This window comes from Mirounga leonina, unplaced genomic scaffold, assembly GCF_011800145.1.
Source record: "Mirounga leonina isolate KUSES-001 unplaced genomic scaffold, KU_Mleo_1.0 Mir_126, whole genome shotgun sequence".
In the NCBI taxonomy this organism is placed as follows: domain Eukaryota; kingdom Metazoa; phylum Chordata; class Mammalia; order Carnivora; family Phocidae; genus Mirounga; species Mirounga leonina.
The window spans coordinates 25,451,103-25,477,533 of NW_023270314.1; the positions used below are offsets into that span (position 1 = coordinate 25,451,103).

The 26,431-nt window shown below is 53.6% G+C and overlaps 2 protein-coding genes across 2 annotated transcripts; both read left to right on the top strand.

The window, feature by feature from the left end:
- The first annotated feature begins 512 nt into the window (after positions 1-512).
- On the top strand, positions 513-10,093 carry LOC118008480 (keratin, type II cytoskeletal 75). The gene is made up of 9 exons (XM_035002021.1): positions 513-1,010; positions 1,550-1,764; positions 2,732-2,792; positions 3,152-3,247; positions 4,100-4,264; positions 6,054-6,179; positions 6,322-6,542; positions 7,917-7,951; positions 9,855-10,093. The coding sequence occupies exons 1-9, from the start codon at positions 513-515 to the stop codon at positions 10,091-10,093; spliced, it is 1,656 nt and encodes a 551-aa protein (XP_034857912.1).
- A 2,148-nt stretch (positions 10,094-12,241) lies between these two features.
- LOC118008481 (keratin, type II cytoskeletal 5-like) lies at positions 12,242-24,260 on the top strand. Its single transcript, XM_035002022.1, is given in 9 exon segments — positions 12,242-12,737; positions 14,552-14,744; positions 17,302-17,362; positions 18,161-18,256; positions 20,466-20,630; positions 21,391-21,525; positions 21,996-22,216; positions 22,792-22,826; positions 24,079-24,260. Coding segments are annotated over 9 exon segments (1,584 nt in total).
- The last annotated feature ends 2,171 nt before the right edge of the window (positions 24,261-26,431 follow it).

Below are 26,431 nucleotides of genomic sequence, written 5' to 3' on the forward strand. Positions count from 1 at the left end.
GCGGGCACTTGCTGAGAAAAAGCTCAGGAGCAGGAAGCACAGCCGGAGAAGAGGAAGGCCTGAGAAACAGGGAATCGTGGGCACTTGTTTTGACACACGATGTTTGCGCAGGAGAGAGTGGGTCCCAGGCCTAAGAAAGTGGTTTAGAAACAAGGCAGTGTTTTTAGAGTCCATTAGGAGATGCATGATTAGGACATGACTGAAAGCAATTAGCGTGCTTCTCATTCGTCTGCTGATCAAGTTGCGACTGGAAAGGAGTTTCCACGTGGGGGAGGGATGCCAGGGAACCAACCAGTGGCCTTGACACTGTCTCGGAGGGGCGCTGAGCGTGAGCTCAGGGCTGGCGAATGCCTGGGGGATGCCATCAGAGGCCTCCCTCGGCCGCACCCCGCCCCTCCCGCAGGCCCATAAAAGCCAAGGCGGCCCAGGGCTCCCCAGGTGCCCCGTCTTCTCCATCCCCCGGCGCACGCGCCCGTGTCAGGAGCTCTCCTCGCCGGCCTCGCTCAGCCACCATGTCCAGGCAGTCCAGCATCACTTTCCAGACCGGCAGCCGCAGGAGCTTCAGCACGGCCTCGGCCACCACCCCAGCGGCCGGCCGCTCCCGCTTCAGCTCCGTCTCCGTGGCCCGCTCCACAGGAGGCGGTGCGGGGCTGGGCAGGATGAGCAGCGCTGGGGCGGGCTTCGGGAGCCGCAGCCTCTACAACCTGGGGGGCACCAGGCGGGTCTCCATCGGGGGGTGCGGCGGCAGCTTCCGAAGTGGCTTTGGTGGCAGGGCCAGCAGCGGGTTCGGGGTCAGCAGTGGATTTGGCTATGGGGGCACAGGCGGAGGAGGCTACGGGGCCTCGGGCTTCCCTGTGTGCCCCCCTGGAGGCATCCAAGAGGTCACTGTCAACCAGAGTCTCCTGACTCCCCTCAACCTGCAAATCGACCCCACCATCCAGCGAGTGCGGAAAGAGGAGCGGGAGCAGATCAAGACCCTCAACAACAAGTTTGCCTCATTCATCGACAAGGTGAGCCGGGGGGCTGCATGTGCGCCATTGGGGTCAGGTGGCAGGAACTCTTGGAGAGGCCCCCTGCATGGACAGGGAGCAGTAATGCAACGGCCTCCCTGTGGAAAAACACATCCACTCAACAAGTACCTCGCAAGTGGGGCCAGATGGCCCCACAGGACCTTGTGGAAATTTCTCTCATCCTCCCTGCGAGACACGCGGTTGGTTCAGCCAACACAGAGGGAAGAATGAAGTTGTTCTCCACAGGAGGAGTTTCCACTGAGCAAACTAGCCTCACCCAGAGCAGGTGTTGTCAAGACACTCAACCCAAGAGTAGAGTCTCCCCCTAGAGACCTCCAAGCCCACCACACCAGTTCTAGGGAAGCCTCAGAGAATGGTGAGGTAGCGTCGAGGGCTTTCTCATTCTGATTTGGAGTTGTCAATTATAGAGCTGACAGATGGTTATGAGGTGAAAGGTGGATTTTTCTTCTCTCCCTTATTAGTTGGAGTGTCTGTCTCTGCCCCCCAATATCTCAAGATTTCGTTCTCCCTCCCACCAGGTGAGGTTCCTGGAGCAGCAGAACAAGGTCTTAGAGACCAAGTGGGAGCTCCTTCAGGAGCAGGGCTCCAGGACGGTGAGGCAGAACCTGGAGCCTTTCTTTGACACCTATATCAATGACCTCCGCCGGCAGCTGGACAGCGTCACCACAGAGAGGGGCAGGCTGGACGCTGAGTTGAGGAACATGCAGGACGTCGTGGAAGATTTCAAAGTTAGGTAAGGGGAAGACGGGCTTCTGGTCACACAATCGTCCCAGGACTCCTTTTTATAAGGACCAGCGAAGTGCAAAGCAGCAAATACCAGTGGCAGCAGGGAGGTTTGGAACTTGAAGTCATCATCCCATGATCTGAAGATAGCATGGTGTAGGGTAACAAAGGGACTCTCATCTCACGCATCACTATTAACAAGGAGCCTAGTCTAATCTGTCCACATGACCGCAAAGGGATGTCGGCATCATCTAAAATAACATGGCTACTCTGGAAAGCATAATACCGTTTCACAGCCAGAATATTCTTTTACTCTGCTGGCACGGTCCCTATTATTGAGCTGGTACATTCCCAGTGTAAGCGAGGCAATCCTCCTGGGGGAGGCAAAATTTGGCCATCATCCAGGCTGCAGTAGGTGAGGTATGCAACAAAAAGGGATAGTCCCCTCCCCCCAATCCCATAGCTGCTTTACCCTTGGTTTCTGAGTTAGAGCTGCTCTTATTTACTAAAAGCGTGCTGATCATACACACAGCTGCTCTGAGTTTCAGTGAAAATACATCAAAATCTACTAGGAACCACTTCCTTCCTGAACAAGCAAAATCGGCCCCACAGTTCCAGCAGCCACTTGAGGCAACAACATTTGTGAAAGATTGCAATTGTGCATCTCTAATAAGATGGAGTCATAAGTACATATTGCTATTCCCATAAGTTCCATGCTCGCCTTCTAGTCTTACAAGAGGAAGAGGAAGAAGAAGAAGAAGAAAAAAAAAAACTTCTGGCAGAAGAAATGATTCCCCTTTTATAGAGGGAGAAATAGAGGTTAAGTGAATCACCCCAAGTCACGCACAGGTCAGTGGAAGAGCTAGAAAGGATCTGAGGTCTCTTAACTCTTGCTACACCAGAAACGCTCCTCAGCCAGGGAAGAGTTCAGCTGCACGCTTGCTCAACAGCACGCCCCCTCTCCTCTGTGCTTACAGGTACGAGGACGAAATTAACAAGCGCACCACTGCCGAGAATGAGTTTGTGGCCCTAAAGAAGGTGGGTGGAAATGTCTCTCAAAGGAGAAGATTCGAAACTGAATCTTGGAGTATGCAGTGACTCGACCCTTGGGACTCCCAAGAAATGGCACATAACCCTTGAGGGTATCTGGAGAGCTCAAATCTGCCAAAATGCTCCCTCTGTATTTATGGACCCCTGACCCTGCTAGGGTTTCTGTTAGCTCAGGGGACTCAAGCCCCCAGTTCTCTGTAATCATCCACCCCAACCCCAAGCCCCAGACTCAGAGTTTGCTAAAATCTAACCTGGAAGGGCCAGGGAGGAGTCAGTCTGTCCAACTTCTTCTGGACTCACTGCTTGGGGCTGGGGTCTCAGAGGAGCATCCTGTGCTGTTGTTCTAGGATGTGGATTCGGCCTACATGAACAAGGTGGAACTGGAGGCCAAGGTCAACTCTCTGACTGATGAGATCAACTTCTTCCGGATGGTCTTTGAGGCCGTAAGAGCCTGCAAATGTTTTTGTCCCTCCTAGGTCTGGAGCCTGGAAAGAAAAGGATGCTGCAGAGGATGTCATCTACATGGGGCCTCCATCCAGCATCTTGCCCCAGAGGCTCAAAGTTGGGGCTTGGGTGGTCACGGGCACCTGGGAGAACTCCTTGAAATCTTGCCACAGTAAACCCTACTCCTGCTCTGAGGCTCCCCGCCCCGCCCCGCCCCCCCACCTGCTGCCCCACAGCACAGCAAGCAGGGAGAGCTGATTCTCGAATTCCAGGGCCTTGGGTAGCATTCTCAAGGAAACGAGACACACCTCTCCCTCTCCCCTTCCAGAAAAGCTCAGAAAAGGCAAGTTGCCCCTCAGCTCGTTGGTCAGGGTGCTCCTTGCCCTCTGAAGATGCCTCATTCTGGGCACTGCCACTGTGAAGGCAGAGACCTGGGTCTTTGAAGGGGAGAGAGAAGTGGAGAGTGATGAAGTCACACTGTACAGGGAGAAGCAGGGTCCCCAAACTCACTGTATCCTGAAGGAACCTTTTATGCTGGCATATGAATCAACATATGTCATAGTCAACTCAATATAATTTGGACCAGAGAACATTGATCCACTCTTCATACTCAGAGAAAACACACAGGTGGGGGTCTTGAGAAGCTATACGGGGAGACACAGACCCATCGCACTGATCTGTGACCCAGAAACTTCTCAGGGCTCAGCATGGGAGTCCCTAAATGGCTTCGAGTGCCCAGAGAAGGGCTGGAAGAGTCCCTGCTAGGGATGACCTAGACAGGTAGTCAGTCGCATGATTTCAAGAACCTTTCTTTTTATGCCTTGGTGACGCTGAGTTTTCTGGTTCCACAGGAGCTGTCCCAGATGCAGAGCCATGTCAGTGACACATCCGTGGTGTTGTCCATGGACAACAACCGCAGCCTGGACCTGGACAGCATCATCGCCGAGGTCAAGGCCCAGTATGAGGACATTGCCAACCGCAGCCGGGCCGAGGCCGAGTCCTGGTACCAGACCAAGGTGAGCGTGGACACCTCTATGATAGGTTCCAAGACCAGTGTTATCTGAAGCCCCGAATAATCATTTAACTCTTAGCCACAGGCATCAGGAATACATGAGCATTTCTGTCTCTTTCAACATGGCCAAAGTGTCTGGTGCTATGAAAAATCACCTTGAAATGGGTGTAGAAACCCAACCATACACACTAACATATGATCAAGCAATGTTGGGTGCTCAGGACAGCCCTCGTCCCCATATCACTTATGATCTGGTTGGGCCTGGGTGAGACTCCATAACAATGGAGGACTAGTCATATAGCTATTTCTAGATGGCTTATTTATTCAACACCTATGTGTCAAGCAGGGTTACAGATTTGTAAATAAATAAACTGTTTATTTTTGGTCTGAGAGACCAGGAAGTAAATGGAGGGGTCGTGGAAGGGAAAAGACCATGTTAATAAAAAGCTTCCAAGAAGAGGTGGGTCTTCCTTCCATTTGGAAGCATCCAGGGACAATAGATTGCCAAGGATGGGGGAGGTATTTAAGGCTGAACAAGAAGAGGGGGGTTGGGATGACAACGGAGAGCTACTGTCCAAAGTCACAGATGGCCAGAAGAAGGTTTGGCGTTGGAGGGTGTAGTAGACTGGATAGTCCAATCCATGAGATCAGCTCCCTACCCAGGGCAGACCCGTCTCAGGGCCAGCTGCTCACCTACATGTGGCTTCCATCCTTCGCCCTGCTGTGTCCACTGCCTTGGTCCCTACCACTGCAACACGGTAGGAAGGAAGAGGATGTCAGGGGCCAGGGGTGCACAATGCAGAGGCACGCCCCCTGCAGAGGCAGATGGTAAGTGGAGGTGAGATGCGCCTAAGTTGAAATTTACAGTGGTTGAAATTTACAGTGAACCATTCCTTTTGTAGGCAGGGCCTCTTGTTCCCTTAAACCATGTGTATCTAGAAATGGAGGAGCTGGGCCACTCAGCACTTTCAAAGCCAGCCAGATCTTCACTTGGTCAGGGGCTCTTCTTCCCTGGGAAAGGTGTGGGCAGGAGACAGGGGTGTTTGTTTCTCCTAAATGAGTACATCCTGGATATGCACCACAGGGCAGAGAGCTCCCTCAGATGGGGGATTTTGTTACAAAGTCTTCAGAACTGTGACCCCTCCAGCCTGGCTCCATCTAACACCGATTCCCTGCACCTCTCCTCTGCTCCCCCAACACTGAGGTCTGGAGGGCTACCAAAATTCATGGTAACGTGGGTCTGGATGTATGCCCCATGACCGGGATCCCCAAAGGACACTGACCAAGTCACCTTGTCACTCCTAGAGCTCATCATGCTCCTTCCTGCCCCAGGGTCTTCACACAGGCTGTCTCCCCTGTCTGGAATGTTCTCTCCCCAGCCTATCACTTAGGTCACTCCTTCCCATCCTTCAGCACGCAGCTCGAGCACCTCTATCTCTGGAAGGGCTTCCCCGACCCCCACCCCACAACTCCATATCTGGTCAGATTCCTTTGTTACACTACCCATTCATTTCCTAAGGGGCACTCATCCCAGTTTGGAACTATAAATTCAATAATATTTCATTAACATCTATCTTCCCCAATAAACTGTAAGCAGGGGTCTGATGATGCTCTCTGTGATACTCCCAGAGCCTAGCATGTGCCTGGCAAGTAGATGTGCCTAAGAAATACCACCCAAATGAATGAGCGAAGGAGTGTGTGAATCATCAGTGAATGTGTGGGCCAGGCTGTGCACACGCAGAGTACGCAGCCCAGGCGTTTGATGAGGGGACTGACTGCTCTAATTCCATCAGTACGAGGAGCTGCAGGTCACAGCCGGCCGGCACGGGGATGATCTCCGAAACACCAAGCAAGAGATCTCTGAGATGAACCGGGTGATCCAGAGGCTGAGAGCCGAGATCGACAATGTCAAGAAGCAGGTAGAGTTTTGGCAGGGCCAAGAGCTCCTTGCACACTCATTTCTCCCGGGTCTTTCCACCATGCTTCCAGGACTCCTGCCCAAGACACGCCGCACCTCCAGGGGCTGTCAGTAAGGCTCGTGGCTTCCTCTTCTTTTTATAGTGTTCCAGCCTGCAAACGGCCATTGCTGACGCAGAACAGCGTGGAGAGCTGGCCCTCAAGGATGCACGGGCCAAGCTAGTGGACCTGGAGGAGGCCCTGCAGAAGGCCAAGCAGGACATGGCCCGGCTGCTTCGCGAGTACCAGGAGCTCATGAATGTCAAGCTGGCCCTGGATGTGGAGATCGCCACCTACCGCAAGCTGCTGGAGGGCGAGGAGTGCAGGTGGGGACAGACTGGGGGGACAGATGCAATTATCCATTGCAGCTAAGCAAGCATTCCTAAGGTCTCAGGTTGCTGCGGCCCCCTCCTCTCCTGGAAAGGGGAGCAAAAATAGAACTGGGCTATGAGGGAAAAAAACCAAAACAACAGGTGCAGTTTTTGGGGGGGCCAGTAAATCATTATCAAATGCCCTTATTTGAAGTACAACTGCTTTTCGTACCCCATAGAAATCTAGGATCTGATCAGGTCCTAAGTAATCAAATTCTATCAGCAATTGGGTTATGTGGCAGGTCTGGATATATGGTATGAAAGGCTCTGGGCTGAGAATAAACTGTCCCAGGATTCGGGCAGACAGGCCTACAACTAACTAACTACGTAACTCAGGAAAGTCAGTCTCCTTTCTCTGGTCCTCAGATTCTTCAGTGATGGAATAAAGAGGCCAAATCATCTGATCCCCGAAGCTCAGTAGGAGTTTTGTGTTATGCTGATTACCAGCTATGTGATCGAGGGCAAATTACTTTACCTTTCTGTTCCTCACCTGTGAAATGAAGATCCATACCATGCTTTCTATCCCATATGTTATTAAGAGGGTTAAAATAAGGGAATACACATGAAGTTCTTAGAACAATGCACGATACACAAGTGTTTGAAAAATGCCAGCGATCGTTCAGTTTAGTGGCCAAAGATACGGGCTTTGGAGCCAAAGGAGTCTGGCTGCAAATCTTGCTTTGTGATCATGGGCAAGTTAATTAACCTCTCTGAGCTTCAGTTTCCCCATCCATCAAACCTACTTAACGGGGTCATGGAGACAATTAAGTGGCCTAATGGAGGTAACAGGTATGTAGTCCTTTTTCACGTTCTAAGTCCGTGTTTATGAATGAAGGTCAGTTCTGTCCTAGCATGCAAAAGCAAAATTACTCCTCTTGCTACAATAACAGGTCGATTATTGTTACTGTTATGTTTATGACTCAGACTCCTCTCCACACCTCTAATCACCCCAGCACTGCCCCATGCATGACAACAGTCCATTGTTGAAAGAGAAATCTTCTTGTTCCTTAAAGGAGCCCTCCCTTCTCAACTGACCCTAGTGTACGATTAGCTTTAATTTTCTCCAGGAGTCTACCTAGTTTGAACCAAAAAAATGTATTTCTGAGACTACAGGTTTTCCTCCTAGGAACCTCAAACTCCGCATTATGTCATTCATTAGATTATTATTTTTAATACTACTAGTATTTAAATAATTTCAACCTCCACTACTGCTGCAATAAAAATAATAAAGGGTTTTTTAATGTGCTTAATTGCAAAAATGTGATTTCAAATGCCCACGAGCTGCTGGACATAATAGTAACGTTCCTTCTGCCCCCTCCCCCCGATCAGGCTGAGCGGAGAGGGCGTTTCTCCAGTTAACATCTGTGAGTATGACATCCTCTGTGTCAGTTGGTGTGCATGTGGTTGGGGCAGGGGAAGTGGCATTGTGCGGGAGGGCGGAGGGCATGCATGAGGCATCGGAGGGGACCTCACGGATAGGGTTCATTTTGAGGTTTGAGGTCTCGAATTCCTTAAAAGGAGAGCCACAGTAGGAGTCTGTTTTGTTTTGTTTTGTTTTAGGAGAGAGTCTTTAATGTCCCAATTCTTACCTCTTTGCAAGGGACAGAGCACCACAGAGGGGCTGAGAGGAGTTTGCTGTGATCTTTCTGCATGGGTTTAGAAGACCCACAGTTTCCACCCACCCACCCCCCGCCCCGCCCCGGGATCCCACACCTTTCTCGCAGGGGTGCGAGTCTAGTTCAGACATGAGCATTCACTGCGGACAGGATTTATAAAACCCTGGTGTGCTCTCAGTCTTTGGAGGGAGGCTCCACGCTGGGCCCAAGGTCATGGCCAGGAAGGCCACCCCTTCCTGAGCAGTGTGGGGAGAAGCCCTGCCGCTCTGTATTACTCTGCAGAGTATAACAGCAGAAGGTTACCCGGGTTTTTCAAGGCAGAGAGAGCACATAAGGGCAGGTGGGTGTAGCTGCTCGGGAACAGGAGAGGCGTTAGCAAGCTGGCGCAGCCCCGTACTGCTAAGGGCAGAAGTCACTCTCAGAGCTCACTGCTGGAGTCGTGAGGCCGACAGGGGTGACTTTTACAGCTTGCATCCTACAAGTGAGTTTGGTTCTCTTGATGCAAGATTCACAAAACCGATGATTATACTAACCGATGATTGTAGAAGGCAGAGCCCTCTGAACTACCCAGCTGTCCTCCTTCGCTGATATCCTTGTCTAGCGGCCCCCAAGACCCCCAAAGCTAGTTTTGGGGACGGCTGCCATAACCTGTGAAGTTCCCTTTCTCTTGAAAGCGCCTGAAAGTCCGTGTTTGTTATCTAGGGCTGCCACATCTCTGGCTTCAAACCAGAGAAATGAACTGTCTCACGCTTCTGGAGAGCTCTTGGTGCTCCCTGCCCTGCCTCCTGCCAATCTCTGGCTCTGCGATCACATGGCCCTTTCCCCATGTGTCTGTCTTCATGTGGATGCCTTTCCTCTTCTTATAAGGACACAAGTCCTATTGGGTAGGGCCCTCCCTAATGATTTTATTGTAACTGGATTCCATCTACAAGATCCCATTGCCAAATAAGGTTGCATTTACAGGTATTAGAGGTGAGGACTTCAACATATTTTTTTGGAGGACACAATTCATTCTGTAACAGTCCATTTCTATTTGTTTCCCTTCTGAAGAGCCCAGTGTAGGGTACTGGATGTTGAAGGTGATGGGTGGTTATAAAAGTTAGGAAAAGAGCAGGTGTGGAGGGGGAGAATGGGAGCAGAGTTGGCTGGCCAATAGGTCATCTGTCACTTGGTCTAGCAAGATTACTCCAGCCCCACTCTGGGATTCAGGGTGCAGAGGCTGGGGACACCAAGGGAAGTGCATACGTGACCCCCCCCCCAAAAAGAAAGAGAGACACCAGAGCCAGGTCCACAGAGGGAGATGGGGACAGAGTGGCAGGGAGTGTGATGGGGTCAAAGGGAAAGGCACGTGGACCAGAATCGCTTCCTGGAGGCCAGAAGTCTCCATTAAGTTCTGGAAGGAAAAGCGAGGCGCCCAGTGGCAGAGAGGAGGCAGGAAGCCATTCCAGACGGGGAGCGTGCCCGGCATTACGGCCCAGGGGAAACCAGGCTCTGAGCATAGGCTAGAGCTCTCACTGAGTAGGTGGGGAAGCTGGAAGGATGCAAGCAGCTGCCTGACCAGACAACCCATCCCCACCCCACGGACTTCGGGGCGCAGGCCCTGACACTGCAGGTGCCCTGGGTTCTGACCCTGTGTCCTGTCTTCCGGCAGCTGTGGTCACCTCCACCGTTTCCAGTGGCTACGGTGGTGGAAGCAGCATTGGAGGCGGAAGCCTTGGTCTCGGCGGGGGCAGCGGCTACTCCTTCACCACCAGCGCTGGGCACAGCCTGGGTGCGGGCCTGGGCGGCTCCGGCTTCAGCGCCAGTAGCAGCCGGGGCCTCGGGGGCAGTGGCTCTGGCGTCAAGTTTGTCTCCACCACATCCTCCAGCCGGAAGAGCTACAAGCATTAAGTGCAGCCAGCCCGCTCCCCGACCCCTGCCCTGAAGCCTGCCCGCTTGCTGACCTGGCCTGTCCACACTCGCAGACAGGATACCTGGGTCCTTCTCCTTCTTCTCCCCTGGCCCACCTGTGCTGCCGGGAAGGAAGCCTGGCGTCCTGGCTAAACCCCATTCCCCAGCTTAAGCCAGCCTCCGCCCTCCTGACAGTCCCCAGAGTGCTCCCCCACCCTCTCTGAGCCGATGCCCACCCTCTTTCAAGATTCACATTGGGCGTATCTTGTGGAGACCCTCCCTTCAGCTCCTCCTTCTTCCTCCCCACCTTCCGGATGCAGAGATGGGAAGTGGGTGTTTTCCAGGCCGTCTCAATGCCAGGTTGGCAGCCCCCCCATCTCACGGTGCTCATGAGCTGCCTGCTGGGAGTGCGGGCTCTCTCTCTTCCCTCCCTGGGATGCGTCTATTAAATGCATGTATAATGTGTTTGGTGTCCAGCCCTCTGTTCGCGTGGTGATGCAGCACAGAATGATCCTCCTCCTCTCCGAGCCACAAAGAGTGCCCAGAGTACATCAGATCTTCCCTGCTTCCAGAATGAAGAATGCTGGGCTGGGGAGATGGGAGGGATGAAGGGGGGCAGACTGCCAGCCAGACTCCATCCTGGTGTTTCTACCCACTTCATCCTGCCTCTTGTTGGGATGTGTTCTTTGAGAAGCCCAAGCCCCTGGGCAGCTCTGTCCGTCCTCCAGACTCTGTATGTCATTCAGGGCGATACCATCCCCTCCCAAACCCTAACTGTTTTCTGAAGACACGGACGTAGGGTGGGCGGCCCAGCCCTCCTCCAGCAAGGGGGCTGATTGTTCCCTGACAGCTTCAAACTTGCAGACCTGAGCAGAGAAATAACAGGCCAGGAGAGGAGTTAAAAGTCAGCCCTGGGGGCAACGCTTTCACCAAGCAGAGCCACTGAGACCCATAACTGCTGGTGGCAGTGAGGCATCCAGGAAGCTCCCGCATTCCTGAGTTTACAGTCTCCGGAACCCCTCCCATAAGGTCTGAGCCTGGCATCACCCGGAGTGGGGACTGCCCATGTGGACTTTGAGGAAGTGGACTCAGGGCTCAGGACCATGCTTGGAACTGGTGGGAGCCAAGAACCAGGAATCTGAACCACAACAAACCAGGATGCTGTGCAGGAAGCTAGGTGGCAGGAGGGGAGAGGCCATGAACCGAGAGAAGATGAGTGTAAAACCGGGGGCTAAAGTCAAGAAGGGTTGGGAGGGATGGCAGGAAGGAGAGAAATGACACCGAGGGTAATCTTTAAATGTTTCTGGTCCCCAGGGATAAGAGGAGTAGAGGGGATAGGAATTTGGAGAGAAATCCTGAGTCTGCCCCCCTCAGACAAGCCACCTCTCCTCCAACCAACGTCAGGTGCAAAGATCCTGTGGTCAGACCACTGCGCCCTAACGTCAGCCCAGTACTCACTAGCCATGTGACCGCGGCCAAGTCTCACAATGACTCTATGCCTCAATAGCTTCATGAGCAAAACAAGAATAGTAATAGCTACCCCATGGTGTTGCGTGAAGACTGAATGTGAAGACTGCTGTAAAGCAGCCATGTTTATTGTAGCTGCTCAATAAACGTTGGCAACTATTACTCTCATCCTCATCCTCACAAAGTTATTATGAGAATCGAATGACATAATGCTTGCAACTGACCTGCCACATGGTCTGGCACAGACTGAGTCCTCAGTAAATGGGGTTTCTCTTCTTTTCCCAGCGACAGGAAGGGCATGATCCAGTGCTTGGGTTCAGAGTCCAAGACCTGGGAATCCAAAGAGAGGAATAGTTGAGAAACAGTGGGAATGCCTGCCTTGTGAGCCTGAGAACCTGGGCGGGCAGGGGCCTCGGGACCCAGGCCTGCCCCGGGCCCGAATCCCCAGGCCTGGTCCTGCCCTGGGTAGGGTGTTCCCCGTGATGATTAGGGGGCAGAAAGACGGGCTCTGGCCAGACATGCCATTGAGATGAACTCAACAGAGTGGTCTCTCATCTTCTCCGGCCAAGCCCAGTTCTTGGAAGGGATAAAAGTCAAGGAGAGTCTGGGACAGCTAGACTTGGAAGGCTCCTCATCCCTTTGACACTTGCGCCCCTCCTTTAACTGGTACCGGCTCCCACCATGACCCAACAATCTTCTGTCACCATCAAGTCAGGAGGCACTCGGAACTTCAGTGCTTCTTCGGCCAGCCTCCTCCCAGGCTGCCAGCCTAGCTTCAGCTCTGTCTCTGTGTCCCAGGGTGGGAAGAGCTTTGCGGGCAGCTTTGGGGGTAGCTTCGGGACCAGGAGCCTCCACAGCTTTGGGGGTAGCAAGAGAATCTCTATCAGTGGAGGCTATCACTGCAGCCGGGCCGGCGGTGGGGGCGCCAGCTATGGGCTGGGTCTTGGAGGCATGGGCTACAGAGCCGGGGGAGCCTTCGGGGGGTACGGATTTGGAGGCGGGATGATGTCTGGCTCTGGGGGCATGCAGGAGGTCACTGTCAACCAAAGCCTCCTGACCCCCCTCCACCTGGAGATTGATCCCTCCCTCCAGCAGGTGCGAAAGGAGGAAAAGGAGCAGATCAAGACCCTCAACAACAAGTTTGCCTCCTTCATTGACAAAGTGAGAGGCAAGTGGGGTCCCCACCAGGAAAGCAGCAGGTACCCGGGGTATCTCTGCTTTCTGTGCTTTTCTGAGGTCAAGTGGGACTTGCCCAGGACCTGCGATCCTGGGGGCTGGGAAGACTGCTGACCCAGCGAAGAAGGAAGCAGTTTCCCACCTTGTTGAGGTGGGAGCAGAAAAATGTTCATCTCCACACTCCAGAGCTATCTGACCTACTGAAAGGCCATTGCTCTTTTGGTGGATAGGGAATGTGTACTGGGCTTAAAGTTAGACAGCAAAAAGGGATCATGCTGGGGTCACCTTTCCCTGCAGTTAATAGGGACAAGTCCTCCTGCGGTGACCTCCCTGGTGACTTGGGTATGGTGGGGAAGCTGAATGGTTGGCGAGGGGCCGGCTTTCCCACTTTTCTTCTGGCGAGAGCTGAGCTGTGACATCAGCCCTGAGTGCGCCCTGCAGGAAGGCCTGTACTCCTAAGGATTTCCCCAGGTCCGGGGAAAGAAGCTATTCTATTTTGTTCTACCAGTGGTTCACACCTGAGCTGGTTGCTTTGTCTGGGAAGAACCAGTTCAAGGACCTGGCTTGTTCAGGCTCCATATATGGGACCTGGATGGAAGAGTGCTGGACTCTTCCAACCCAGACTCTAGTGCTAGGAGAACATCCCCTAACTTCTTGGGCCTCGGTTGGGTTGGACAGACAGACTCTAAGGTGACTCTGCAGGTCTAACAGGCTATGGAATGCCTCATCCTAGGGTCCCAAATCTTCCAATGCACCAATCTAACCCCAGGGACTGTTGAGCCAGGGGTTCTTCCATTTAATCACCCGTGTCACCCCACTTGGCCTTGTATTTGCACCAACAGATGTGAGGTTTCCAGCAGACTGGCTCTGGGGGGGAACAGGCAGGCCCTCCTTTGCTTGGTTCCTCTGGAGGGGGATGTGGGGAAAAGGGGATGTGATAGCGAGGGACTTGGGGTCAGGATTGCCCTCCTTCTGACAACAGAGAAGAAAGGTGGGAAGGGCAAGTGGGGCATTCGTTAAAGGCCCTCTGGAGGCACACTGCCATCTCCAAGATTTTGGAGGCTCCTTTGTTCCTTCATTCTGAGGCTGTGTGTCACTCCACGGACTCCCAAAGGAAGGACTTTGTGTAAGGAGAAAGGTTTCACATATTCCCAAGGCTGCCTCCCAGACGGAGGAGCAGATAGACGAGTGCAATTCAAGCAAACCAGACTAGAAGCACAAGGCCACAGGGGACCTGAGAGAGCAGAAGGGGCTTGGCCAAGCCACACAGCTGGCCAGCGACATGGCTGGAATTGTGCCCAGGTCCCCCAACGTGACTTTAGAGTGACCCATTTCGGCGTTCCTGAACTGCATGGGCAACTGAGTTCAGATTCTAGATCTAGAGAAATCACATAGGAAAGAAAATGGACAGACTAAATTTTCTGCCAGGAACTTCCTGCCCATTTAATGGGAATCGAAATCCCGCCCAGTAAGGTGATGGTGGAGTGATTTCCTTCAGCTACCGCACATCAGTATGGTTTGGTGGATGCAGACGGTTTCCAGCCCTTCTGGTCCTGGTCCTCCTTACTTCTCCCACCTCCACACCAAGCCACCGCCTGTCTCCCAGGCCCATTGCACCCACATTTGGGTGGCTAGCTACGTTGCAGGATCCTTCCAGGGTGAGGATGAGGAGGAGCCTGCCACCTGGACTCCAAGCTCCTGGAGGGCCTCCCTGCACTGTTGGGGGGCCCTATGTCGCAGAGCTCTCCGGGAGGCTGCTACAGGGCAGCCCTCACAGTCTCTCCCCTCTGGCCGGGGCAGGTGTGGTTCCTGGAGCAGCAGACAAGGTCCTGGAGACCAAATGGAGCCTCCTGCAGGAGCATAAAGCCACCAGGGCCAACATCGAGCCCATGTTTGAAGCCTACGTCAGCAGCCTGAGGCGGCAGCTGGACTGCCTGGGTGGCGAGCGGACGCAGCTGGAGACGGAGTTGAAGAACACGCAGGACGTGGTGGAAGACTTCAAGAACAAGTGAGTAGACGCTCAGCCGGATGCCCCGCTGGGGAGGCCCCGCTCTCTGCAAGAGTCCAGTCCAGTGAGGCAGTAGGACGCACCCTCAGGGCAGCGAGGCGGAATCAGAAAAAGAACTGGGGGCCCTGTGGCCAAGAATGTTGAGGCTTTGGGGAGGGGTGGGGCTGAAGATGGTGATGACCGGCACGGGCACAAAGAGCGGGGTTTGCACGACCACCATATAAACTCTGCAGACACTGACTTAGCCAGTGTTGTGCAGGAGGCAACTCATGAGTTAAGAATGAAACCCATAGACTCCCACTCTCACATTTGTTCAACTCAGCCCCATTGCTAACTTACACGACGTGCGCACACACCCCAACCCTGGCCAAGGCCGGGAACAAAGCAAAAGGAGACAGATTTGCTGCCTTCTCCATGGAACCACACTCTCCATGGAACCACACACACACACACACACACACGCACACACACACAGAGCCCACTAAACATGATGGCATGCTCGTGCCTATGGAGTCAAGCAGCTTCTTATTTTTATTGTTTTAATTTATTTCTAATGCTCTTGGTCCAAACAAAATAAGTGGCTTGATGAGGAGTTTTGGTTATAGTTGTATAATGTAATGAGAATTCAGGTCTGAGTTGAGTTTAAATGGTAGCCACCACCCACCTGTGGCTGTTTAAATTTAAATTAATTACAGTTAAATAAAACTTAAATTTTAGCTCCTCAGTCACACTAGCCACACTTCAAGTGCTCAGTTGCCACATGTGGATAATGGGTCCCCAGAGTGGATGCAGATAGAGCATTTCCATCATCATAGGAAGTTCTCTTGGACAGCACTATAGAATCTAAAGTCAGTGGATTTAGAATCTTGGCTCAACTACACTAACTGAATGACCTCTGACTCTCTGAACCCTAGTTCCTCTGTCTGTTAAAGGGAATATTAATAGTGCCCACCTTGTAGGGGTTGGGAATATCACATCAAAACTTGCATGTGAAATACTTGGTAGGGTGTCCAGTGCCTGGCATATAGTAAGTTGTTAATAAATGTTAGCTATTTCTATTATAGGGATGATTAGGTGTGTAGTGATGCAGACACAGGCAAGAGATACAAGTGCAGATGGATAATTTATAACATGTATGCAACATGAAGTAACAGTGTTTCAGTCCAAGAAGGCTTCCTGGAGGAGGAGACTAAAGCTCAAGGTGGAGAAAGAAAGAGGCACAGAGGAGGACTATGGGGGCATTTGTTGAAGAGTGTCTCCTGGTTAATGGACAGTGATGTTCCTGTGACAGGGCCCCTAAGAGGCCCATACAGGGGCAGGGACTGTGAGCTGGAAAACACAGAAGGTGAGGACAGTTGCATGGAGTTAGGTTAGACCTCACTCCCAGAACCCTGCTCCTAACACCCATCCACTTTTCTGTATTGTTTTATGATCGGCATGTTCAGATTTCATTAAAAGGCAGCATGAGGAAGCAATAAGGAAAACGACATCCACTCTGGAGAAGGCACAGCGCTGAACATTCAGTGGCAGGAAAGAGCTTTTCTCAGATCCTACTGGACAGTGGAAGCAACGTAAAAGTGAGGTGATCCCACATACACTTCGTGTGGGGGAGTACTTGTGGTTTTAAAAAAATAACGACAAGCCATTCAGAGATGAGAGAGAGCCTCTAAGAGGTTAAGTGACCTGCCCCAGGTTACTCAGCTGGGAGATGGAAGAGACAAAGCCCAAACCCCAGCTGCCCAGAGCTGCTAAGAGGGTGGGGCTCACTGACGCTTAGGAGGGCTGGGAAGGAAATGGGTTACCTAGAGCAGAGGGGAAGCTTCCTTCCCAGAGCTCAGTGAGCAAGAGGGTACCTCCACGTGCCCCTGGGCGGGGGGAGGGGGGGGCAGGAGGGGAGAGGGGCTGCTGTCTATGGGCAAATTGAAAAATGGGAAGCCTGGGTGGGTGGGGGAGGGAGGGCCCCTATTAGCTTGAGGACTGCTCCCTCTCCGTGGCTCAGTCCAGCTAAGCAAGGCAACGTGAGGGTGCCACAGGGTGCAGGAGCCAGCCAAGGCCTGGGGCTGTCTGCCTTGGGCCAGACTACTCCTCTGTTCCTCCCTTCTGTTTGGCTTAGGGCAATACCAGGGGGTAAAAAGGGAAGCCTGCTGACCCCTTTATGGAAACGTCAGCACTCTAGAGAGCAAAGCCTCAAGAAAGACAACCTCAGAAGGAATGAGGGGTGGTTCTGCTTTACCGCTGTTTGGGGCTTGAGTTGTATCTGGACAGAAGTGGTTGTGTGATTGACTTGGGATGGGGACACATGTGTAGTGGGAGAGCTATGCTCCAGTGGCTCACTCTCCATGGCTGTTCTGGAGACCGACAACGCCTACCCACCTACAGCCCCCCTGTTAGACCTCACTCCCAGAACCCTGCTCCTAACACCCATCCACTTTTCTGTATTGTTTTATGATCGGCATACAATATGATACTCGTTTCAAGCGTACAACATACTGATTCCATATTTTTATATATTACAAAATGATCACCTTGACAACCCCCTTCTTGATCCTTCCCGCAGGTATGAAGAAGAAATCCACAGGCGCACAGTGGCGGAGAATGAGTTTGTGGTGCTCAAGAAGGTGAGGGGACAGAGCTGCTCCCTCCTGGCTCCCAGGCCCAAGGCGTCCCTTCTGGCAGTGACACCCTGAAACCAGCGGCCTCGCAACTTTTAATTCATGTAGCTAATCTTTGAAGCAGGTTTTACTTTACAAGTGAGAAAACTCAGGTTCAGGCAGGTTAAGTAAGTGACCCAACGTTACCCAGAAAATCAGAAGTGAGTCAGGATCCGGGACTCCAGAGTCCCCGCTATAAATCATGACACCAGCCCCTCCCCATGTGGAGTCCCTGAAGGGAGAAACAAGCAAAATGGGCCCTGTGCTGAGCTAAGGCTCCAGGACATCAAGTCAGGCTCAGGAGGACAGGGGTAGGACAGGGATCGGCTCCATGGAGTGGTGGGCCTTCCTGCTCAGCAGGGGCAGGCAGAGGGAGGGGAGACCAGCTGGCGGAGGGAGAATGGAATCGGAATAGAGGTGTGTGCAATGTAGAAAGGGGCTGAGAGTGTGAGGAGGAGGGCCTGGGGAGAGTCTGGGAGAGCCCAGAGGCAGCCGAGGCCCACAGGCCCAGGATGGGGTTGACCTCACCACATGCAGGTGACCTAAGATCTGTCCATGTGGCACCAGCTGGGGAGCAGGTGAGCATTCCCTGAGAGCCCTGGTCCCCACATAGTCTTCGCCATCCTGCAAGTTCCACTCCAGAGCCTGGAACAAAGAAACGCCCTCAGCCCTGGGCTCTGACGTTCTCCAGCCTAACTCTCAGCCAGAGGGGCTGGTTGCCCCACCAAGGATGGGCCTCAGAGTGACAGCATGTTCTGTGCCCAGGACGTGGATGCTGCCTACATGAACAAGGTGGAGCTGGAGGCCAAGGTGGATGCCTTAATGGATGAAATCAACTTCCTGAGAGCTTTCCACGATGCGGTAAGCAGTGTTAGGGGCCGGGGGCCTGGGCTGGGTACGCAGGCTGCCGGCTCCTTCCCTCGTCTCTTCTCTGCTCCCCACCCCGTCCCCAGGTTGGAATTCATGGAGCAGATGCTATTTTCCTTACCGAGGAACAAAACGAGGCTCCCTAGAGCAGATGGGGGGTCAGGCAAGAAATTCAACCTTGACCACTTGGACCACGCATGTGCTGGTGGTCAGACAAAAAAACTGCCTGTTGACGAATTGCACGTGCTTTCCCGAGACGTAGCTGAGCATCCTGGCTCACCCAGCCCAGCTCAAATTTACCAGCTACTCTTCCTAGAGAGGCTGCAGAATGATGCAATTTCACAAACCAAGCAGCAATTAATGAGCCCTCAGGTGCTTCTAGAAGCACCCGGCACAAATACCTGGCTCTCCTGAAGACAGGTATCATCGTGCACTTCCGTATGCCAGACACTGTCTTGGGGCTGCCGGGGCAGTGCTGAGCAGACACAAAAAGCCCCTAAGTTCTTGGAGCTTCTATTACAGTGGAGAAGACAGGTGGCACAGGGAGGATAGAATAACTACACCATTTCAGGCATAGTAGGGCTGATGGAGAGAAACAAGGAATGGTGGCAGGCAGGAGGTGGATGATACCTGATGAGAAACGGGAAGAACTGAGGATCCAGGAATGCCAGGAGGAGGTCAAGGTGGCTGGAGGCGAGCAAGTGAGGTAGAGTGGTCGAGATGGGGTGCAGGGTGCACTGTGTGCCCCCAGGTAGGCCTGGTAAGGACAGGTGATATGCCCGAGCACTGCGTATGTTTGGTGCCCAACAGAAGTGGGTCATGTTCCGGGAGCAGGAGCATGGGCTCCATGGCTTTGGACAGGGGCAGTGACCACCCTGCCGCCCACATAGGGCAAAAAAGACATCATTTTTCTCTGCTTGTCCACTGCGATGCTGACAATTGCAAGCATGTGGACTGAGACCAAACCCCCCCCCAAGTTAGGTCAGCTACCAGGAAAACTATGTGGGAAAAAAATATCGCAAAACAACAACAAAATAATAATTGCTCGAAGCAGCAAATGCATGAACCAATTATTAACAAACTAAGGAGAGGAATATTTTTTACTAGATTTGTGCTGTGGACCAGAGATTCTCAAATTTGAAAGTGCATCAGAATCTTCTAGACCGCTTGTGAAAACACCAGTTCTGACTCAGTGAATCTAGGGTAGGAGCCAAAATGTTGCATTTCTTTTCTTTTCTTTTCTTTTTTTTAAAGATTTATTTATTTGACACAGAGAGAGAGACAGTGAGAGAGGGAACACAAGCAGGGGGAGTGGGAGAGGGAGAAGCAGTCTCCTGGCTGAGCAGGGAGCCCAATGTGGGACTCGATCCCAGGACCCTGGGATCATGACCTGAGCCGAAGGCAGACGCTTAACGACTGAGCCACCCAGGCGCCCCAAAATGTTGCATTTCAAGCAAGTTCCCAAGTGATGCTGCTACTGCTGGGCTCAGGATCCCATCTTGGGAACCGCCACCTTAGATGATTCTGGAAAGTGATCATTAACAAATTAATTGTGGTTTACTGTTTCAAAAACCGTGTTATGTAGACATGAATTGATTTAATCCTGGCAGAAGGCGTGTGAAACAGTGCTAGGACCAGCCCCTCTGAGACTCAGAGAAGTGATCTAACCCTCTTGGCAGATTCTAGACTCGAATGCTTTGTTTCGGTGCTCTTTCTGCGGTCTCGAGCTGATTTCCATTTCCCATCCCTGAGGAGCAGGGAGGAGCCACGCTGGGCAACAGGACTGAGACCGAGCAGAGCTTTCTGGCTCCTTCTGACTCAGTTTTCGGTCACAAGAGGATTTCTTTATTTGGTGTGAAAGGCTGTGTTTTCTCAGAACATGAGCCAGCCCGGCACTGACAGGTCCCCGCAAGGTGCGCTCCCTTGACAGTGGGAGTGACTTCTGGAGGAGGCCGGCTGGAGTTCCCCGTGTGGCTTCTCCCTGCGTGCAGATGAGGTGACGGTCAAGCCCGAGTGTAAACTCAGTGACCTCCCTAATGTCCTTCCCAGCCCTTCGGGCCTATACAAGGTGCTGCACCCCAACAGTGCAAGTGAGGTCCTCGGTGCCACGGTCTGTTTCTCGGGCCTGGACACTGTCTCCCAACACACACACACACACACACACACACCCTGCTTCAGCTCTTCTGTTTGGGCCCCCTCACAGGAGCTGGCTCAGCTTCAGGCCCAGATCTCCAACACGTCCATGGTGCTGTCCATGGACAAGAACCGCAAGCTGGACCTGGACAGCATCATCTCTGAGGTCAAGGCCCAGTACGAGGACATTGCCAACCGCAGCCAGGCTGAGGCCGAGTCCCAGTACCAGACCAAGGTGAGGCGTCAAGGTCAAGTCCAGGAAACAATCTTAGAGAACTGGGATTTCAAAGGCGAATTAGGTAAGAGCTTGTTCTGTCAGGTGTCCCAGTCTGATGGGTCAAAGGGATGAATTCAGCCTGGGGCTTACCCTCGATCAGGAGCACCCCTCGGGCAGCACCATCAGGACCTGGGGGAGCAACCAGATGAAGGCAGGAGGTGGCCAATCCTCTGTGAGGGGGAGGATGGACACATCTCCAATGCCTTATAGAAGCCAACAAGGGACAGCTGAACAGCACCAGCCAGCAGGAGCCAGAAAGGGAAGGTAGGAACAAGAGCAAGTCTCAGCCTCCTGGATCCAGAGAAGGGAGGTGCAGCTGGTGGTGGCCAAGGGGCTGGGAGCAAAGTCTCGACATGGGCCACACAATGAGATTTTCTAGGTTAGAGAGCAAACACTCTGAGCAGGGGAGCCACAAATATGAAAAAGCTTAAAAATCAGAGACTGACAGGCACCCTGTGTGCTGTTGAGCTTGTGAGGATAAGATTCCTGGTGTGGAGGGGGAAGGATGAGAGACCAGACACAGGATGGGTCCAGCTGTGGGGTGGGGCCTGCAGGCATGGAGAGCGAGGGGCAGAGCCAAGAGACAGTGCAGATGGAATCTGATGGAAAGCAGCAGTGGGGGCAAAGGGAGGCACTTCCAAGCAGCACCCTGGAAGCCTGTTGGGCCCTGGGAAGCCACAGCCATCTCGCCTCTGGCCTGACCATCCCCTTCCCCCAGTAAGAGGAGCTGCAGTGGTCTGCCGGCCTCCAGCATAGGGATGGGGATGACCTCCGCACCACCAAGATGGAGATCTCTGAGCTGAACCGCATGATGCAGAGACTGCGCTCCGAGATTGATAACCTGAAGAAGCAGGTAAGGCTGAGCTCCCAGCAGACATCCCATAGATGCCCCTGCCCACCGGCAGACCTGGGCCTGGTCCCAACTCGGCCCCTGCAGAGAGAAGCCTCCCCCGATGAGTGACCGTCCAGGAATGTAACCGTGCAGTCTCCCGCCCCACCAGGGGGGTTGGGACCTTCTTTCTGAGATCTGCCCAACAGCTGCTCCTCGAGGGAAGGGTCTGTCCTCCGGGGGCATACAAGACAAAACTATGCAGAGAAGCGCGGCATCAGAAAGGACTCTCCCAAAATCATTTTCTCCGTTATGGCTAAGCCTCAAATTATCCAAGAAGGACAGCGATTAATCTTATTTTTAAAGATAACAAGCTCCAACCTCCTTTGCTTGAAATGCATTTCAGGAAATTCTCCCATACTTTTAACCTTAAACGCACATCTTACTGCATTCTCTGTGGGCGACCTCACAAAATCCTTTCTACCCCCCGGCAGAGTGCCACGCTCCAGAACGCCATTGAGGATGCCGAGCAGCACGGGGAGCTGGCCCTCAAGGACGCCAAGCACAAGCTGGCTGAGCTGGAGGACGCTCTGCAGAAGGCCAAGCAGGACATGGCCCGGCAGCTGTGCGAGTACCAGGAGCTCATGAATGTCAAGCTGGCCCTGGACATCGAGATCGCCACCTACCGCAAGCTGCTGGAGGGTGAGGAGTGCAGGTGGGGGGCCTTCCCCGACCATGGCTGCTCAAGTACCATGGCTCCCACCATGGCTCAAACAGACACCAAGAGCCCCCGAATGTCAGGCCCCAAATAGAAATTCCAAAGGTGGAAATAAGGTTAAGAGGCAGCTGCTCCCCAGAGGCGCCCTGCAGTCTCAGCCTCTCCCATCGTTGCTGCTAGACCCGGGGCAGAGGGTCAGGGTGACAATGTCAGGCAGAGGTGACCCATGACTATCTGGAAGGCCATAAGCAGGGCCATTCCTGCCCAGCCCCCAGGCCACACTGGGGATGGGCCTCAGGGGCTCCATGTTTGCCCAGAGATACCTACAGTCTGAATGTCCCTCTCCACCTAGTGAACACACATCCCTCTCCCCGTTTCTCTATGTATTTTGATTTCGTCTCTCTTCTAGATTCCCCCCCGCAGATTCATATTAGCTAGATGAACAAAAGGCTTGCTAAGCACAGGCCTGGCACACAGTAAGCGCTCTGTACTCATAGCTGCAAATACAAGAGCCCAGGGCTCCTCAGCTTCTCAGCAAATGAAATGTCTCTTTCTCTCCACCCCCGCAACAGACTCCCTGGGGAAGGTGTCGGACCCCTGAACACCTGTGAGTAAATGTCTTGGGAAAATAGAAAAGTGGGCATCAAAACAGAAGCACTAGCATCACTAACCAGGAGTTGGTGATAGATATGGCCAGGGATGTCATTAAGACCCTCCTAAGGGCTCTGTGGAGACCCCCTCTTCTTTGGCCTTTCCTTTCTGTGGACTCGAGAGAGACTTGTGGTAAGACCTCACCACCCAGGGCCAGTCCCGGTGGGGTCCTTTGTCCACAGGAAGGACTCCACTCTGGCCCCCAGAGGACCCCAGTCACAGGACAGGACAACACGCAGAGTGATGGGTCTGCAGCCTGAACGCGATTCCTTAGCTAGTTCTGGCAGGATTCAAACTCACACAACTAACAGGAGGCTAGTAAACTGGTTAAAAGGAAAGAATCATATCTAGAATTGAAGCAAATTAATGGAACAAGTCGAGCATGGCTTGGCCTCAGCTCACAGAGGGGAGAGCAGGAATGACCCCGCAGGGTGAGGGACGTTCAGGGAGCGGCGACTCCTGGGCATGAGAAGGAGAGTCTCCTTAGTCCCCTGGTGGCTCAGAGCACATGAGGGAGGCCAGAAACCCATGATGGGGGCGAGCTTGAAACCAGTTGATAAAAGGAACAAGAATGCTTCAGCTGGAGAACTGGACAGAGAGGGGAGGTCAACGAGGCATCTTCAAACGTTTGACAGGCTGTGGGGAGCTGAGTCCCACGGTAGTGAGCTCCCCATCACTGAACGTATTTGAGCAGGTACTATAAACCATTGCCTTTCGGTGACGTGTCAGAGGTGATTGCAACTGGCGGAGGTTCACCCGGATGGCCTTCGGGCCTCTTCCAGTATGGGAGCCTACGCTCCTGCCCAGGACACGAGACCTCGTGCCCCGTCCGGTATGAGAACCCTGTGCAGCTGAGGAACGGACATGGCAGGTGTGACCCCGGGCTTGGCCCTTGATGTCTCTGCACCTCCATTTTCCCTCTGGGAAGTGGAGGTGGTCCTAGTAATGGTGCCCTCTCAGGTCTGTTGAGATCAACATGGTCACAGCTGTGAAAAGAGCTTTGAAGAGCGCCATGGACTATACGGACGCTCACGCTGGGGCGGCGGATCCATACCCACCCTCTCTGACCCTGGCCCCTGGCCCCAGGAGATTCTTGTTCCCTGAGGAAGCCCTGCGGGAGGGAGCCCTCCTGGGCCTAGAGCCAGGGAGGAGGGCTCCCGGGGACCCGGAGGAGCCTGCTAGCGGTGCCCTGTGCCTTCTCTCCACAGCCGTGGTCTCCTCCAGCAGGGGCACAGGCTACAGCTCGGGCAGCGGCCTCTGCCTGGCCAGAGGCGGAGGCTACAGCTGCAGCCTGGGCTATGGCTCCGGGGGCGGCTTCAGTTCTACCAGCAGCTCCAGCATGCGCATCATCTCCAAGACGTCTTCCACCAAGAAGAGTTACAGGAGCTAAAGGGCCCCACCCGCCTGGGCTGCCACCCCCCTCAGGCTCCGCCCGATCCCCAGCCCTAAGGCCTGGCACTTTGCTGATGCCCCATGTGCAAAATCACAGTAGGAGGCGTGGGGAGTGCCCTGTGGGTTCTAAGGTCACCTTGTCCATCCCTCGGCCTCCAGACGGGTCCTCACAGAGGTACCCCCCCTTGCTCCTTATCCCAGGGCCCTCCAGGGTCCCCAGGCATCCACTCCAACTAACGCCCACTCAACTGCTCTGTGCCAAGACCTGGGCTAGGACTTAGCCCATCAGCAGCTTCCAGAGCAGGGGTGCAGTAGGGTCTTCCTCTTCCCACTGGAGCCAGATCCACGGCACCCACCGTCCTTTATGGGGGAGGGGGGAGCTTAGAATTGACCTTGGTGCCCCCAAAGAAGTTGCGTGTAGTCTAGGCCAGAGTTCCCATGCGTGGGCTCTCTCGCCGCAAACAGGACCCTTTCCTGCAGGCCCCCTCCGACCAGGGAAGGCTGCCAACCCAACGGGCATGTTGTGTCCTCACTTCCTTCCGTCTTGCCCCTTCCAGGCCCCCAGCCACTTCCCCTGACAACTCCCACCAACAGAATATTGGAATAAGAAATCAACGCCCTTCAAAATATGACCAAGTCGCTTATTCATACTAGAATAGAATGATTTTATCAAGAACACAAAAGTTCTCCATGGCCTGGGGCTACATTCCATGATAGTTCATAGCCGAATTCCTTTCAAATCTGCCTCATTTAAGCCAATATTAGATTTCGCGTCCCACACAGAACCGCCCTGCTGCTGAGTGGGAGGGAGGCAGGCTCAGGCCAGGCGTGGGAAGGCAGCCGGGCAGCAGAGGCACCAGGAAAAGGAGCCCAATCAGACTGTGTTAGAATGGCCCTGGGAGAATCCTGCCGCAGAACAATCCTCCAGGCTCAGGAGTCTTTCTCCTTGCTCTGAGGTAGCCAGGTCTCTTTTCTGGAAAGTTCTCTTTCCTTCTTACCTTGCTCTTTCCCCCCTCCCTCCTTGTTCTCCTCTGCTGCCACCACCCTGTGTGTCTCCTCTCTCCACCCCTCCCCCTTTGCTCCTTCATTTCTCTCTTTTCTTCCTCTCCCACTCATCTGTTTGGCAATATATCCCCTGCTCCCCCCTCCTGACCTTTCTTTTTCTATCTCCCTGTCTCTGACACGTCTGCAGTGTGGCTTTGTCTGTGCCCCAGGCCTGGCTAGAACTGACACTCTTAAGGCAGTCCACCAAACCCCCTGCCCCACAGGGAAGGCCTAAGAGGGCAGACTCTGGAGACAGGCAGTCCTTCCTCCAGCATCTTTCCTCACTCTCAGAGGATGCTTGCTCGGCCTGGGAAGGGAGCAGAGGTAGAGGAGTGGTGGAAGAGGGGAGCCGTGTAGGCACAGACCTGCCATGCATTCAAGACCAAAATGCATTCCAAAGGCCAGCAGGGCCTGGCTGCCAGTTGTGGACATGAAGACAGGAGAGATATGAAGTCAGAAAAAAGGTCACCCTGCTCTGATCGTCTCAAACCCTCCTGAACTGCCTGCTCCGCATGCCTGCCTATTCCCTGATATTGCTTCAATAAAGTGTCACTGAGCTCTCTAGGTCTTGGTAGAGTCCGCGTCTTCTCTCACATTCAGAGGGCGGCCTTGGAACCGGTGTTCTCTGGGAGCAGGTGCCTTCCGCCCACAACAGATCCAGCCAACCATCCTACTCGCTGATCCCCAGCTTTGGTCCCAGGCTCCTGGGGACCCAACATGTCACTGCACCATGCTCTGGCCTTGGAGTGGTGAGGGGTACTCTGCGGTCTGGCTTCTTACCATCACCATCCCCTCTAACACCGTCTCCTAGGCCCACTTCTGTGATGCTTAACCCAAGGCAGAATGGGAATCCCCCCTCCTGCCATCATGCAACAAGACCCACCCCACCTCCCCTCCGCCTCCCACCATTGGCCATGGCCACCTGTGACAGCCCTGACCTGCCCAAGCCCCAATTTCCCTCCCCAGCATTCTGGGACCCCAAGTCAAGACTAAGAAGAAGGGGACAGTGAAACAGAACAGTTAGACCGAAACTGTGGAGCTCCAGGCTCCTAATCTTCAGGTGGATCAGAGAAGACATAGTGCATATTGGCAGGAGACCCCCATTCTCAACCAAGCTTCTCTCCA